This window comes from Sciurus vulgaris (genome assembly GCF_902686455.1).
Source record: "Sciurus vulgaris genome assembly, chromosome: 5".
NCBI classification, from domain to species: Eukaryota; Metazoa; Chordata; class Mammalia; order Rodentia; family Sciuridae; genus Sciurus; species Sciurus vulgaris.
The window spans coordinates 7,345,561-7,360,474 of record NC_136465.1 but is presented as its reverse complement, the minus strand read 5'-3'; the positions used below and the strand labels follow the sequence as shown (position 1 = coordinate 7,360,474).

General features: G+C 56.2%; 1 protein-coding gene across 4 annotated transcripts in view; it reads right to left on the bottom strand.

The window, feature by feature from the left end:
* Window positions 1-292: 292 nt before the first annotated feature.
* Window positions 293-14,914, bottom strand: part of FAM167A (family with sequence similarity 167 member A) — a 30,115-nt gene continuing 15,493 nt past the window's right edge. For 3 of the 4 annotated variants that reach the window (XM_079142125.1, XM_079142124.1, XM_079142123.1), the window contains 2 exons: window positions 12,580-13,354; window positions 293-2,610 (listed from right to left, as the gene is read on the bottom strand). In XM_079142125.1, the coding sequence (XP_078998251.1) occupies window positions 2,347-2,610; window positions 12,580-12,951 (636 nt within the window). In that variant the 5' untranslated portion in view covers window positions 12,952-13,354 and the 3' untranslated portion in view covers window positions 293-2,346. Of the gene's footprint in view, window positions 2,611-12,579; window positions 13,355-14,914 lie in introns of those variants that run through there. The other variant, XM_079142127.1, reaches the window with a different exon arrangement.

The window sequence follows — 14,914 nt, the reverse complement described above, 5'->3', positions numbered from 1 at the left end:
AAAGGCAGCGGACAGGACCACATGTGACAGCACAGTGGGGACTTGGCGTTTTACATCCTGGGGGGGACACAGAGATGGCTCATGGGTGAAACTGCAAATAGCACTGTATACATGTGGTGAGCTAGAAAGTCGGGGATGGAGGTGGGACCCATGTGGCTGCTGGTCGTGGACATCCGACCCCCACACAGCAGGGACTTCACAAAGCTGAAGGAATCGGCGAGTCGCGGGCCCACTGCGGAAGGCAGACACAGGACACCACGTGGGGAAACACAGTGGTCCTTCCCTCCCCCACCTCTCCTCCTTAACCCAGAATGAAATTCTCCTGGGATGAGCCACACAAAGTCACTGAGACGTCTAACCTATCCCACCACTTTTGTCTGGGTCTTCATTTTCTCCCAGAGAACAAAAGTAGAAGGAACCTGCTGGGCCCATGGGGACAGACTGCTCGGCCGGACACAGCCCATGGCACTGACACTTCATCTCTGTCACTCTTCTTTCCTTCACTACAATTTTTTTCAGTTACTACAATGACTGATTTCTAAAAAGAGAACCAGTTTGGCATTTTTTTTCTGAACGTGGGCTGGGTTTTCCTTCGTGTTCTCTGCAGGGTGGGTGGGTGGGTGTTGGCCAGTGGAGGACCCCTGGCCTGCAGACCTGGCATGGAAGGAGGTGGCGGAAGAGAAAGTCCTCTGAGGGCCTGGCCAAGCGGTGTGGCCTCCGTGGAGAGACCGCGGGACGAATCCTCTGGTATGTGGGGCCAATAACAAATCCTGGCTGTGCTGCTCTACCTGCTTTGCAGGCAGGGTGAACCCTCGGTCTCCTTGAAGTCACAGGAAGAGACCACATTCTCTTCTGGCTACCTGGGGCCCCTCATTTGCATCTTTCCACTCCCAGTCTCCCCAAAACATGGCCCCTCCCGGGGGGCCATAGGGGCGTGAGCATGGCCTGCAGAGATTCCACAGAAGTAGAAACACAGAACATGGAGAGTCAGTGTGCTTGCTTCAGGATGGTGACCAGTGACGTGTGCCCCAGGGGCCACCATCCGGGCACTGCTCTACCTCCCACTCAAATACTCTGGATTGAGAAGTAGGAGGATAGGGTAGAGGGCGAGGTGGGGCAGTGCAGGGGGTTGGCGGTTTATGGGTTTGGCACAGCACCAGCTGTCTCTGGGGTGCAAGTTAGCTGGTCTGGACGCAGATTCACCTGCGTAGTCTACAGCCAACGGTCAGCTGTGTGACTGACCTGAGGGCGGTCATTCTGCCCCAGCATCGCTTTGCTCCTTTATTGGTGAGAGGACTCTGCTAGATGCCATCAAACGTCTAAGAAGCTTCTGCCCTCAGGCCACACCCTGAGGCATGTGGTGTTAGACCAGGTGACTTCACCAACGCGCTCCACCTGGCCCACCTTCACACTTGCTGTGTGCGAGAAACTCTTAAAGCCATGCCCACGCTCTGTGCTTGACCTGCTCAATTGGTTTCCAGTTTGGACGAGAACCAAACAGTTAACGCGTTAGCAACACATTAGTATGACAGTCTTAGTCAATTACAATCAGCTTGAGGTCAGGCACTGTCTTGGAGGAGGCTCGGGGGACTTCTGGGCTCCCGGAGGCCACTGTTGCATACCCTCTGGGGAATTCAGTTACGGGTGATCTGTGCCCGACCAGCCTGGCCCAGTGGCCAGCGACCTCCTGGGTACTCCCCTGGCTGTCGGTGATGCGTGTGGCCAGGGAAGGCAAGAGGGCCCCAGCCCAGCTACACAAGCACGCACCAAGCACAGTCCTGGCACACTTGCCAATAATTTACCTGACCTGGCAGTGCCCAGGCCCAAGACTGAGAGCAGCCTGCGTGGTGCCACCAGGCGCTGGCTTCCCCAGGGAGCCTGCGTTCCAGCGCCACTCTGCTCTTTGTCCTGGTTTTCCTTCCCTGGTGGGTCCCTGCCAAGGCTGCTAGGTCACCTACCAAGGGTGAATTTGAGCCAGGACTTGGAGGGTGGCAACGGGGGGAGAAGGGTGCGTCTGACGCCTCTAATTGCCCCCGGGGGAGAGCCTTCTGCAAGAACAGCAGACTTGAGGGGCTCCCTTGGGGGTCCCAGTTCATAGCACCAGCTATCCAGGACGCAGCAATGTGGGCTGCGGAGAGGGGGACTGAGGTGGAACCCATGGGACCCTGCCCACCGAGCTTTTGCACTCTGGGTGCTGAACAAGAGTGGGTCACGGAAACACTGGGGTCCGCAGCTGGGGCTCCTGAGAGCACACTCCACCAGTCCTGGGGCCCTGCCTGGGGGACCCCACCGGGTAACTGCCCTCCCTCCCCGTGGGCTCTGGCCCTCTGCCCCTCCCGGGGCCTCTCAGCAGAGTGAGAACCTCCGGGAGTTGATGTTCATCTTGGTGACCCCAATCAGCTTGAGCGGCGTGGAGAGGCTGAAGGAGGAGGCCAGCGGGGAGTCACAGAAGAGGTCTGACAGCTCGTCTCGCTCCTCCAGCTCGTAGGTGGCATCGTTGAGCATCCTCCTGTGCAGGCGGCAGGTCTGCTCGATCTTCAGCTTGTTGATGTCGCCCCGCAGGCGCATGAGCTGCCTGGCCAGCTGCTGGTCCTGTAGCCGCATTTCCGCCTGGAAGGGAGGAGGGAAGGGTCAGCAAGAGCGGTGGGGTGGCCGCTCCTCAGTCCCTCACAAGCACAGACCCATCAATAGGAGTCCTAATGGATGCCTCGGGTCATCGAGAGGTACATCTGGAAACATTAGGGAGGTGACAGATGAGGCTGTGTGTACCCCACAGAGCTTTGTGCTGGGCTAGTTACTATCTAAATCCTTCTCTTCTGAAAGAGGTGCACGCAGCCCTGGCTGAAAGGTGCTCCAGCGGGGCACAGTGGCTCACACCTGTCTTCCCAGTGGCTCAGGAGGCTGAGGTGGGAGAAGAGCAGGTTTAAAGCCAACCTCAGCAACTTAGTGAGGCCCTAAGCAACTTAGAGAGACCCTATCTCAAAAAAAAAAAAAAAAAAAAATGTAGGTCCGGGGAATGTGGCTCAGTGGTTAAGTGCCCCTGGGTTCAATGCCTGGTACCAAGGACAACAACCAAACAAAAACCCTTCCAGTTCATTCCCGTTGTTTAGAGATAACATTGAGATGCAGTATGAGGATAAAGAAGAGAAGGACAAACCCCAGTTCAGGAACGTGGTTCCTCCAAGTGGGAAAGAGGAAGGTGATGTTGGGGTCTTCAGGGGCTTTGGGTCATATGCAGGGGGACTGGCATGCTGCTATATTATCCTTTAAATGTCCCTGAATGCTGAAATATTTCTTAATAAAGTTTCAAAGGAGTTGAACACAAAAGTAGGTGAGCGTTTCTTACTGTGAACCAGTCATGCTTCCCAGCTCTTCAGGCGTATTAACACTCAGCAGCGACTCCAGGGCTAGGCGTTACCTTTATCTGCGGCGTGACAGGTGAGGAAACTGACTTTGAGGCTTAAGGGACCGCTCAGGACCAGCCAGCTGGGAACACTGGCACTCAGGCCCCTGGGCTGGCCCAGGCCATGCAGTGGCCCCTGCAGGGCTCCTGTCCCCCAGAGGCAGCAGACGCAGGGCTTCCTGGCTTAGGTGAGCAGTCAGGTGGAGGCCCCCTCCTGTGGCTCAGCGACTTTGGGCAAAGTCACTAATGCTCCCTGAACGTCTGTCCCTTGCCTAGGGACAGACAGGAGGCACTCTGTGAATACGAGCCTCGCTGGCCGAAGAAGGTGGGGCTCGCCAGCGCTCAAGCGCCCCAGGAAGGTGCAGGACACAGGACCCAGCCAGGACCTCCTGGGCTTAAACTCTCCTTAAAGAGACTGGACACTGGGCCTGGATCCGGGCCCGGGTGACGCACCTCTCTCAGAGCGTGTGTCGTGCTGTCCCCGCCACGGCTCACAGGGCGCCGAAGTCCCACCCCTCTCCCAGGAGGCCTGCTGTCCTCTGGGGATGAGGCACTTGCTGGATTCTGAGAGGGACGCCGATCACTCAGCAAGCCCCACATCAGGCACGTACTTGGTGAAAGGAGGCGAGATGCCACTGGTCAGGGGCTATCAGCTGTCAGTGTTTTGTAGGGAGATGGTGGGCGCCCCCGGACGCGAAGGAAAGGGAGGTGGCGCCCGACAGGGCGGGGAGGTGGTCTGGGCTTGACTGGCACCACAGACAGTGGGCGAGGCACACATGAGGCCTCAGGAGAGCCTGCTGGCGTCTGCAGGTGGAAGGGGAGCCGCCCTGGGCAGACTGAGCAACAGCACTGATCAAAGGGCTCTGCAGAGGACAGGGACTTCCAGGGGACCAGGCGAGGGGAGGGTCGGGGGAAGCAAGAGGATGGCTGGTGAGGAAACTCAGAAGCGGGAGATCCCAGGAATGGGTCCCTGGTGGGTGGGCTGGCGGGCTCTTCACACCTGCTGCCTCCTGGGGAGCGAGCAGGGGCCAAGCCTGTCTGGGGCTGGGAGGACTAAAACCGAGGCTGTGGAAGACCCAGGAAAAACGGCAGGCGGAGCCCCCAAAAAAATCAGACAGTATTATCCCAAGACTGGCAGCTTCGCCTGGGCACGCAGACCTGAGCCACGGGAAGGTGGGGGCTCCAGAGGAGTGTGCACCCGCGTTCACGCCACCCGTGTCCACAGCAGCGCCATTCACGACCGCCCCAAGGTGGAAGCAACCAGCGTCCACCGACCGCAGAAGTGTGGTCCATTCTGCGCTGGAACCTCATTTGGCCTTAAAAGGGAGGGAGTTCTGACGCCTGCCCAGGGGTGAACTTGAAGACACTGCTGTGGCACAGGCCAGTCACGAAGCATCTAGAGGGATCAAACTCATGGGGACGGAGAGTGGAGCGGGGCTGCAGGGGCTTCAGGACGGGAGGGGAGCTGGTGCCTGGCACATGGACGTGCTGCTTGGAGTCCTGGCGGGCACAGACCGGGGCACTGAGAATCCCGAGGTGAGGGTGTTTTGTCCAGACCCCATCCCTGGGGTTCGAACCTATACTACCCCAGCCTAAGAGCTACCCTTGGTCTTCGACTGACGCTGAAGAGACTGGGAACGAGAGCAGGTCATCCTCAGAGAGGGAAGGGACGAGCCCGCGCCTCTCCTTCCCGACTGGGGAATAGGACTTCATGGCCGAACTCTGCAAACGGTCTTTGCAACCTGTCTTAGTATCTGCTCAGCTCTGCCTCGGGGTCCGCCCCACTGCTAAAACAGCACTGTGCAGGGTCTCCATCCAGAGGCCAAGCGTGACCTGCTCTTGGTTTTGGTCTCTGAAAAGAGCGGATTAATGCTAGGAGGGGGAAGGCAGGCCGTGTGGTTGAAATGGGCTGCTGATGGAAACTTGAATTTCTGGGGGAAATGTAAAAGAAAACACAATTCAAAGGTACCTAGAAGCCAAACCAGGTCTGTGAGTTGATTTCCAGGGGACGCGATGGGCCCGGAGAGGCTGAATATTTCACAGGGTCTCATCCCTGAGAGGCAGTGGCCCAGCTGCAGGGGCCAGAGCTGCCTGTCCAGCTGGGTGGCAGCCTTGTGCTCTGCAGCCCAGGTCTAGGCTGTGGGAAGGAGGTAAACACACCTGCTCCTGTCCTTGGGCTGGTTCTGGGGGGCAGGAAGGAGCCAAGCAGGCAACTCCTCTGTCTGGGCCGGGCCTCTTGGTCTCTCCCTTCAGAGGGGTTCCTGTGCTGGGACCAAAGGCCAAACCAGAGCCCAGGGTGGGGCAGAGAGCAGGAGACCCTTCAGGACTGCAGAGGACACTTGGGAATGAAGTTCCACCTCTGGACAGTCTTTGATTTTCCACACTTGGAACATTCTGTGGCCAAATGCAGTCTGAAGAGCCCCTGCCCTGCCGCCAGGTGCTGCCTCCAGTCCCCGGGAGGTGAGCAGCTCCTACCTCATCAGCGAAGGGGTGTGTGCCTGGAATCGACACCCCAGAGGGACGGCAGGGAAGGCAGGGCTGCTGTGGGCCAGGTGAGGACCTGAGCAGACACTTCCAAAGGAGCCACGCGAGTGCACAACATCTATGTAAAGAACGCTCAGCACCAACCTCAGGGAGGGCCCAGTGACACCTCCGTGAGCTGTCCTCCCACCCCGGTCAGAACAGCGACTATCCAAAGACAAATAATTGCAGGCGAGGGTGCAGAGAGAGAACTTGTGCACTGTGGGATGCTAATTAGTACAGCCATTATAGAAAGCAGATGGAAGTTCCTCCAAACACCAGAAATAAAACTACCACTGGGATCTAGGAATATATATTCAAAGAAAAGAAATCATTATGTCAAAGAGATACCTATACTTCTATATTTACTGCAGCAGTACTTACAATAGCCGAGATATGGAATCAGCTGCAATGTCCATTGACAGATGAATGGATAAAAAATGTGCTATATATACACAGTGGAATACTATTCAACCATCAAAAGGATGAAATCCTGTTATCTGTGGTAACACAGTTGGAATTACAGGGTTTTAAAGGAAATAATCCAAGCATAGAAAGACAAACACCACATGTTTGTGGAAGCTAAAAAAGATTGATCTAGAAGTGGAGAGAATGGAGGTCACTAAAGGCTGGGAAGATGAGTTGATAGATACAGTTAGATGGGGGAATTAATCCTAATGTCCGGTAACACAGAAGGGTAATTGATTATGCATTTCAAGGTAACTAGAAGAGTTTGTGTTCCTAACACAAAGACTTGATAATAGTCAAGGAGCTGGAAATACTAATTACTTTGATTTGATCATTACATATTGTCTGTGAATTATAGTACCATGCCCCATCAATAAGCACAAGTGTTATATGTCAATTTTTAAAAAGAACATTTGTCAGACAAATGATCCAGCCAAGACTAATACCTCAGGCTGAACAGCCCCCTCAGAGCCTGAGGACCACCAGACCTGGCCTTTGTATTGGAAAAGCAAGTGTCCCTTTTTCAGAGAGAGATGAGTTCTTGGAAAGGGCAAACTCAAATAGACTTGGAGAATAACAGCCCAAAGCCCCAGCAGTGAGGAGGACCTGCTGAGAGAGCGGAAGGTGCGGTCAGGCTCATTTGCCAAGGGCAGGAGCCAGTTCTGAAGTTTGGGCTCTGAGCTTGGGCAGATCTGAGTTCAAATCCCCGTTCTGCTGGTTGATCTTGGGCAAATTCTCAGCCTCTGTTCTGCCGTCTGTAAAATGTGGAGAGTAATAGGCCAGTGGGCCACTGTGGAAGATCACGTGAGCATTAAATGATGTGCCACGTGCACCTCTCCCACTCAGCACCTGCCATCTCAGAGTCCCCAGGTGGTCACTGCCCTGGGGCTGCTCATCCTCATTTTCCCTTCCCAACCCCCTGCCAGGTAAGGTTTTAAGGACAAAGCCAAGGAGGATTAGGGTGTGTGGAACTAGGCGTGAAGTCTAATCTAATTACGAATGCTATGCATTTTCCACTCCGCCCAGTCAGTCACTAGCAGGCTGCAGGGGAGTCACTTGTGGATACTTGTTAAGTACGCCCCACCGCCCCACAGGGACAGCCTGAGCTTCCAGGGAGGGAGGGCCAGCGGGATCTGTGCTTAACAAATGCCCTGGTGCAGGTCCTGGGGTGTCTGCCTCCTCCTTGGGGGGAAACTCCACCAAGGCAGGACACTGCCCACCCACGGGGGCTCAGCACTACACCAGCGCCAAAGCCCAGGCACAAGGGATTGTAGGGAAGGCCCCCACCGCCTCTGGGGCCCAGGAGCACCTGGGGCTGTTCTGCTGGTGAACTCTCCTTGCTTCCCTGGATGTGGAAGGGTAGTGGGCAGGGCCTGGTGATGGGGATCCCTGTCACCCCTTTGGCCAGCAGTGCCCAGATTGTCAGCTGTCAGGCGCAGAGGGCGTTTCTGGGAATCGAAGTCCTCAGTTTCCTGTGCTGCTTTTACCTGTGGACTACGGGGTGAGGAATTACACCGGTAAGAGGAGCCTGGTGCTTTTCTTTCTTTGGTCTTTTATTTTTAAAATCATTCACCCCTTGATTGCATATAACATATCCCTATTTAGAAATTTCAGAAGCTACAGAAAAGTAGGAAGAAGGATACTACCACCCAGAAGCAAAGTCCACGGACGATGTGGCATGCTTCCTTTGCCTTTGTTTATGAATTCTTTAACGACCCCCAAGAAGTCGCATCTGCCCAGATGAGCAGTCTTCTTCCTGTGGTGTGCCTCTTTGGAAGCCCTAAGCTTCACGGAGAAGACAGTCTTGGCCTGGACAGGAAGCCCTCTTGTGAAGCCAGCCCAGCTCAGTTGGTACCCTGCAGGCTGGCTCTGAGCTTGTTCTTGTCCTCAAGGAGAAATAGGCCTGGTCTTGGCTAAGGGTTGTCATGAGTCGTGCTGGCAATCTCTGTGACCTTTCACAAGTACCCTGTTCTGAAATCAGGAGGGTAACGCAGGCTTTTGCAGGCCAGTTGACTCTAACAGCTGATGCACCTGGAGAAAGGAAGGAGCTCTGGGCCCAGGGCCCAGTGGTCTGGGTCTGTTTGCCCCATGCTGGCATATGGGGCCTAGGGCAAGTCACTTAACCTCTCAGTCCCTCAGACCTACAATCTTTCTGAGCCCCCCTCTTCTCTGTAAAGTGGGAACAGCAAGCACGTCTAAGCCTTTCTAGGGGACACTGTGAAGGTTCGCTGGAACCACAAAGTGAGATGGCTGTCACCACATCCCTCACCTCCATACCCATCTTGGCGAGGGAGATCTGTCATTTGGCTGGGCAGATAATTCCTGGCTTCAGGGGGCTGTGCCTAGATACACCAGAGCTGTGCTTGCCAAGCAGGCGGCACAGCAAGAGAGGGTCTGCTGGGAGAGGGCTCCGGCTGGCACCCAAGCTGTAACCAGGGGGCGCCGGCTGAGCCCAGGTCTCCAGCCTCCTGCCACGTAGACCTGCCCTGATTAAAACCCATCAGATTCCTTTTCCCTTTTTCTAACAACTATAAACACGTTCTTGGACCAGAGCTGGAGCTCGGTCTGTCTCTGCTGGGGTCCAACACCTGCCTGAAAGAAAAGTCTGTCCACACCCAAGGATTCTCGCCTCAAAGAGCCCAGCAGGAATGGGGGATGTTTTGTTTTCGTTCTGGCACCCACAGAGCAAGGGGAATGCTTTCTTGTCTCTGGGCTTTATCTCCCAGGTGGGCAAGGGGGACTTCTGAGCACAACTACAGAGACAAGACCCAAAGGGGGTCCCTCTTCCTCCTGCTGAAGGGTGAACACACAAGGCCAGGCCTGGAGCTGGCTGCTGACTCAGGCCCAGTCAGGGGCCTTCGTGAGATGTCCTGATTCCACACTCAGCTTGGGGTGGAGGCTCCAGGGCTAGACCCTGCCCCACGCCACCCCTGGTCACTCAGACAGAAGGCCACCACCCAGAGGATGGAGAGCTGGAGGTTGGGACACTGGCAACCAGCACGCTAACAGGCTCTGAGGGTCTCCAAGCTCCTCGAAGCCACCGAGCATCAGTGGAGGGGTGTCTGGAGCAGCAGTGAAAGCCTGTGGGGAGGAGTCAAGAGGGAAGCTGGGGCGGGGGCACCGGGCCCTTCCTATTGGAAGCCATCATGCTAGGCAGTCCCGCTTGCTGGCCTTGCAGAAGGTAGAGGAAGGCAGACGATGCTCCCAGGCCCAGGGCTCTCTGCTTCCCCTGGGCACTAGTTGACACTGGTTGACAACAGCCTCCCTGGACTGCCAGGGACCTGTCCCACTGAACCCCAAACTTCCATTAGGTTGGGAGTATCTGGCATAGTACAGAAGAAAACCCCACGCGACTGACCGATTCAGCGTTTCTATCTGTGGGAGTAAAGTCAAATTCACATACAAGAAACGGAAGTCCTGAACAAGGAGGAAAAAACTTGGTTCTGGGCTTACATTCAGTACGGCATAGTAGAGGTTTTGCAAACCTCTCTCGGGTTAAAAATAGGTCAATTTTAAAGGCATCTTCAGTGATGATCAGAGATAAATTAGAAAGCCAAGGGCACAGAACTTGGCTTCGGGTGGGACGTAAGGACAGGAGGACTTGTTCAAATGTGAACCATCCACCTCAGTCAAAGGGTTTCACAGGTGCCTTTGTTGCTGAATTCCGAGGCAGGCAGAATGTCGTATCAGAATCGCTGGCCTCCAGTCTGCCTCGGGCTGCTGCTGGCCAGAGCTCCTGGACCACTCGGTTTGGGATGCTGTGAGTTCGCTCCCTGAGGCCCTTCCACTGGCCGAGTGCCAAGCCACAGGGGGCAGATACAGCAGGAACGAGACTTGAAGCTCAAGCCTGGGGACCCCTAGGTTTGCCCCTGAGGGGCCTCAGAGGTTCCTGGCCCCAGTCGAGGGTCCCTTCATTTCCTGATACTCAGAGTATGTCCATGGAGCAGCTATATAGGGTCGATTCTGCATCATGAGGACCCAGAATCTTCATTCTACAAGGTGACTGAGGAAGAGTTTGGGGGTCACTGCTCTTCGAACATACCAGTGAGTCCTCTGCCATTGGGCTGCCTCCCTGCCACATCCACTGCCTCTCCCACAGCTTTCTCCTCCCTATGGTGAAGCCTGGGTCTGAGCTCCGGCTCTGCCACTTACCAGTCCCATGTCTTGCTTGCATGGGCTACCTTTTAGGAGCCCCAGTTTCCCATCAACCCCTAGCAGCCAAATTAGTCCTGGCAAGGAGTACTCTGCTATCCACCTGAGGGTCCCTCTGTCCATGTCCCCCTCAGGTGCTCTCTGCCAGAACCTCTGTGGGGGCAGAGGCACCTCCCACCACTTTCCTTACAAGAGAAAAGAGCATGCCCGGTAGGTCTCGGCTGACGGTCTCAGCCCTGGCTGCACACTGGAAGCAGGGGAGAGCGGACACCTTGCCTTGGACACTCATTTGGTTGGTCTGGGGTACGACTGAGGCTTTGGGAGTCTTAAAAGGTCCCCACATGGTTCTAAAACACAGTCGGGGTTGCAAGACATCTCTGTCTGAAGATGATGGGACAAGCCCTGAGGAAGTCCCGACTGCTCCGCACGCAGAGGAGGAGCCCTTCTCTCCCCTCTGCTCCACAGGGGGCCCACGAGGAATGTGAACTTGTTTAGAGAGTAAACACCTCCGCTCTCAGAAGCAATAAACCTCAAATGAACCTGAAGCCAACAAATTGCATCCTTGATTAATGGGAATATTTTTTGTTCTTCTTTATGAAAACAGATCAAAGCAGCTGAGCCTCAGGAATTCAAAGAGCAGATTTCAGGGTGTGACCTGGGGCACTGCGTGTCCACGTCCTCAGCTCTTGTATCTCCACAAGCCCCCTGGGGCCACAGAACAAGAATCCACAGGCGCCCCATCGTCTATGAAAGCCAATGGCCACGCATATGCGGTTACTGATCGATCACACATAACAGAACGCTGGATTCTGAGCAGCGTTCTCACTGACAAGGATCGAGACCACAACAGCCCCCGATCCATCAGACACCTGAGTCCCGAGCCCCTTCCCATCCCAAACCCAGGGGATGCTTTTTAGCCCATGATGAATTCCAGGCCCCCACAGGGATTTGTTTTCAGGATTCTGCAGAGCAAACCAAGTGTTCCTCTGCCAATCTTGTCATCTTGGGAATCACTTCCGCCTCTGGACAGCAGCTGGACCGAGACTCCTGGCTCCCTGGGGACAGATGGCCTGAACTGGCAGGTGCTACCTTGGCCTCTGGTGCCAGGGGGACAGGGGTTGAGAGCTCTGGGAGGTTTAGACTCATGTCTACCTTTGTTGAGAGGCCACTGCTGGGGACCCGTGATTCTCCCCGGGGGAAGGGCAGTGCCCATCTCTGCACCCTCGGCTCCTTCTCAGGCCAAGATTCACTGCACATGGTGAGATTCCTGTTGGGAATCTGCTTTGACCATGGGCAGGAAAAGGGCTGAGCAACATTCCCTTGGCCTGCACTCAACCCACCCAGATACCATCCCTGCCTTGACTTCTCGGCAGACTCCTATTCAGCCTCCTCACCAAAGCCTCTACCTGACGCAGGATCAGTCACGCAGCCCCCGGGCAGCTCCTGCTCACGCAGTATTAAAACAGCGCTTTCCATGCTGGGCCCCAGTACCTACAGCAGTTCCTTGCACAGGGACAACCCCTGGACTCAGGAGCCCTACTGCAGTCAGCCCACCCCAGGTTGCCTGCCATGCAACTCAGCACTAGCACCCCAGGAGGGAGAGCAACCACCTCTTAGTGAGTTCACAGGAGGTGCAGGCAGCTGGGACAGATGGCAGGGGGAGGGGGCTGCAGAGGGCAGGGAAGCTCCAGGCACCCCCTTAGCAGTCCAGGCACGAGAGTGAGGCTCTGCCAGTCAGGGGAAGGGTGCAGACACCCTAATGTGGGCTCAGACTCTCACGGACACTGCTTGATTCCTCCACGGTGCCCGAGATTGGGGCTGGCTGACACAGTACCATGCAACCACAGAAATAAGATCTGCCTTTGTCTAATAGGAAGATTACAGATGTGCAAGTGGTGGGTCTGTAAAGATGGGAGGACCAATACATGGTGGAGGAGAGGAGATAGAGACAGGGACACAGGGACACAGAGAGAGAAAGACAGAATGGCACCCTCTCTTTTCTGGGGACGTCTGTAGGGTTAGGGTTAGCCACTCACCAGTTCCTTCCTGAGCCAGGTTATAGCCTCATCGATACTCTGGAAGCCTTCCAGCTTGCCAGGGGAACTGTCGCCCTGGCTGGTGCTCCCGGCAGGCGGGGGGTGCTCTCTGGGCTCCCTCGGGGGCAGCAGGGGCTCCCCTCCCCCATGCTCTCCCTGCTCCACGCTCTCCTCAGCGGCCAGCCTCTGGAAGGGCCACGTCTGCTCCTCCAGCCTGGCCTGCCATTCCAGGTAGGAGGGCCTGCGGGTCTCCAGCCTCAGCTTCTCGGTGAGGGCCTTCAGGCTCCGGAGGTGGTCATCAGGAGGCGCGGCGGCCCCTGCCGGCCCTTCTTCCTCACCCACTTCTTCCACTTGGATCTCGGGCACAGACATTCTCTAGTCTGCCCTGGCAGCCAGACCTGGGAGGTGGTGGTGGGCCGTGTGGGAGGCTTGCTGGGCGACGAGGTGGGGTCCTGCTCTGGAAGGGCCTCATCCAGCTGGGGCCGTGGCTCCAGAGGGCATGGCAGGGATGCGGCAGGCCTCAGAGACTGGGCAGCCCCTGGAGCTGAGAGGGACTGTGGGGCGAGTCCCGGGATCCTCTCACAGCAGCTGCGGGGTTCGAGGGCACGATTCCTCCCGGAGGCCTGTGGGTGCCATGCTCCACGGAAGGCAGGAACAGACACGCACTGGCAGGATCCTTGAGAGGCAGCCTTAGCCAAGGAGATCTACCCGCCCCGGAGGTGTGCACAGAGCAGACGGTCCAGAAGCCCTCCCGGGGAGGCAGGCAGCGCGGGCCCTGCAGGGAGAATGAGAACCCAGTCAGTCCCGCCCCTCCCCGCATGGCGGGCGTGTCCACACCCCAGAGAGGTCAGTGACAAGCCTTCTAGTCCAGGATGAGAGTGAGATCATTTTACCACTTTAAGTTGATGCAGAGAAGTTGGTAAAACGCGGCTCACCTACAATTCTGCTGTATTATCTCACTTAATGCTCACAGCAAGTCTGTGCCCCTTTGTTTCTGTTCCCATTTTACATGGAAGGACCCCTAGTCCCTAAGAGGCTAAATGACGCATGGTGACAGAACTCCCGCAGGAGACGAGCCTGTCACTTGAATCTGATCACAGGTGTCTCCTCTTGGTCACAGCTGCCCGAGGGTCCCCGGAGCCAGCTGCCAGGCCAGTGGAGCCCCACACGGACTCCGGGGTGCCTGCACCATACAGGGGCTGCTGTCCTCAGCGCCCCTCCCTGTGCACACCTGGTCTGGCTCACACTCAGCTTCCTCTTCCACCACCAGTGCCTGGTCTCACCGCCTCAGGGGAGGAAGCAAATAAACCCGCAGCTGCAGAGGGAGAGAGCTGGCTGCACTCAGGTTGGACTGTCGAACTGAGCGAAGCCCAGCGACTCGGGCTTCCAGGACGGTGGCTCTCAGGGTTACCTAAGGTGCCCACACAGCAGCACCTCCTCCACAAGGGCTCCAGCCAGGACCTAGTGAAGGGTATAAGCCAAGGCTCTCACCCCACCGTGCCAGGGTGGGTAGGAAAGTAGCTCCGAGTTATAATTAGACTCCAGCCTCTCGGTGTCTCTGTGTCTACAGGGACTGGGCAAGTGGAGAGATGGGCAGCTCAGGGTGGGAGATGTGTGTCTTGAACTTGAACTTGGCTTTCAGGGCTAGTTTTAAAAATCTGTGCTGAGGGCATGCAGGTGTAAAGAAGAATGAATTGATACAGAGCAATGTCCAACATAAGGCTAAAAGAAAAAGCAAGATGCTCAGTCGCCTGGTGCACGCACCACCTTGGGTAAAAAGACAGAAAGGGAGAGAGATGCTTATTGAGTGGTGTGCCTTTAAAATCCCTGCCCAAAAAAGAAAAGCAATAATCATCGTGCCGCCTGCTTGGAGTGGTGGGAATGGGCAGGCTGAGGAGAGGATTAAGGGGAGCAGACTAGGATGGGGGAGGCCGAGTTTCCTCCTGACGTGCCTGACGTGCTCAGGAAGACAGACAGCAGAGCTTCCGCTCTGGACACTCCTACGAGCCCAGCCAGCAAGGGAGGTCTGGCTGGAGGACAGACCCCATTTTCTGGGCCTGCTCTTGCAGGAGTGGGGTGCATCCCTGGGGAATGAGGAAGAGTGGGCCACCCCAACTGAGAGCAGAGCAACTCAGCGTCATCTCCCGCCCTGCTCTGGGCAAGCGAAAATCCCCTGGGGAACTTGGAGGACACAGGATCTACTGCCAGTAGTTCTGATTCCCTTGATTTGGGCCCAGGACTCAGACAGCAGCGCATTCTGAGGTTCCCAGGCGATCCGAGTGTGCAGATACAAGCATGCGGTCAGGACCGAGAGCTGCTGGTCCCCTTAGAGACA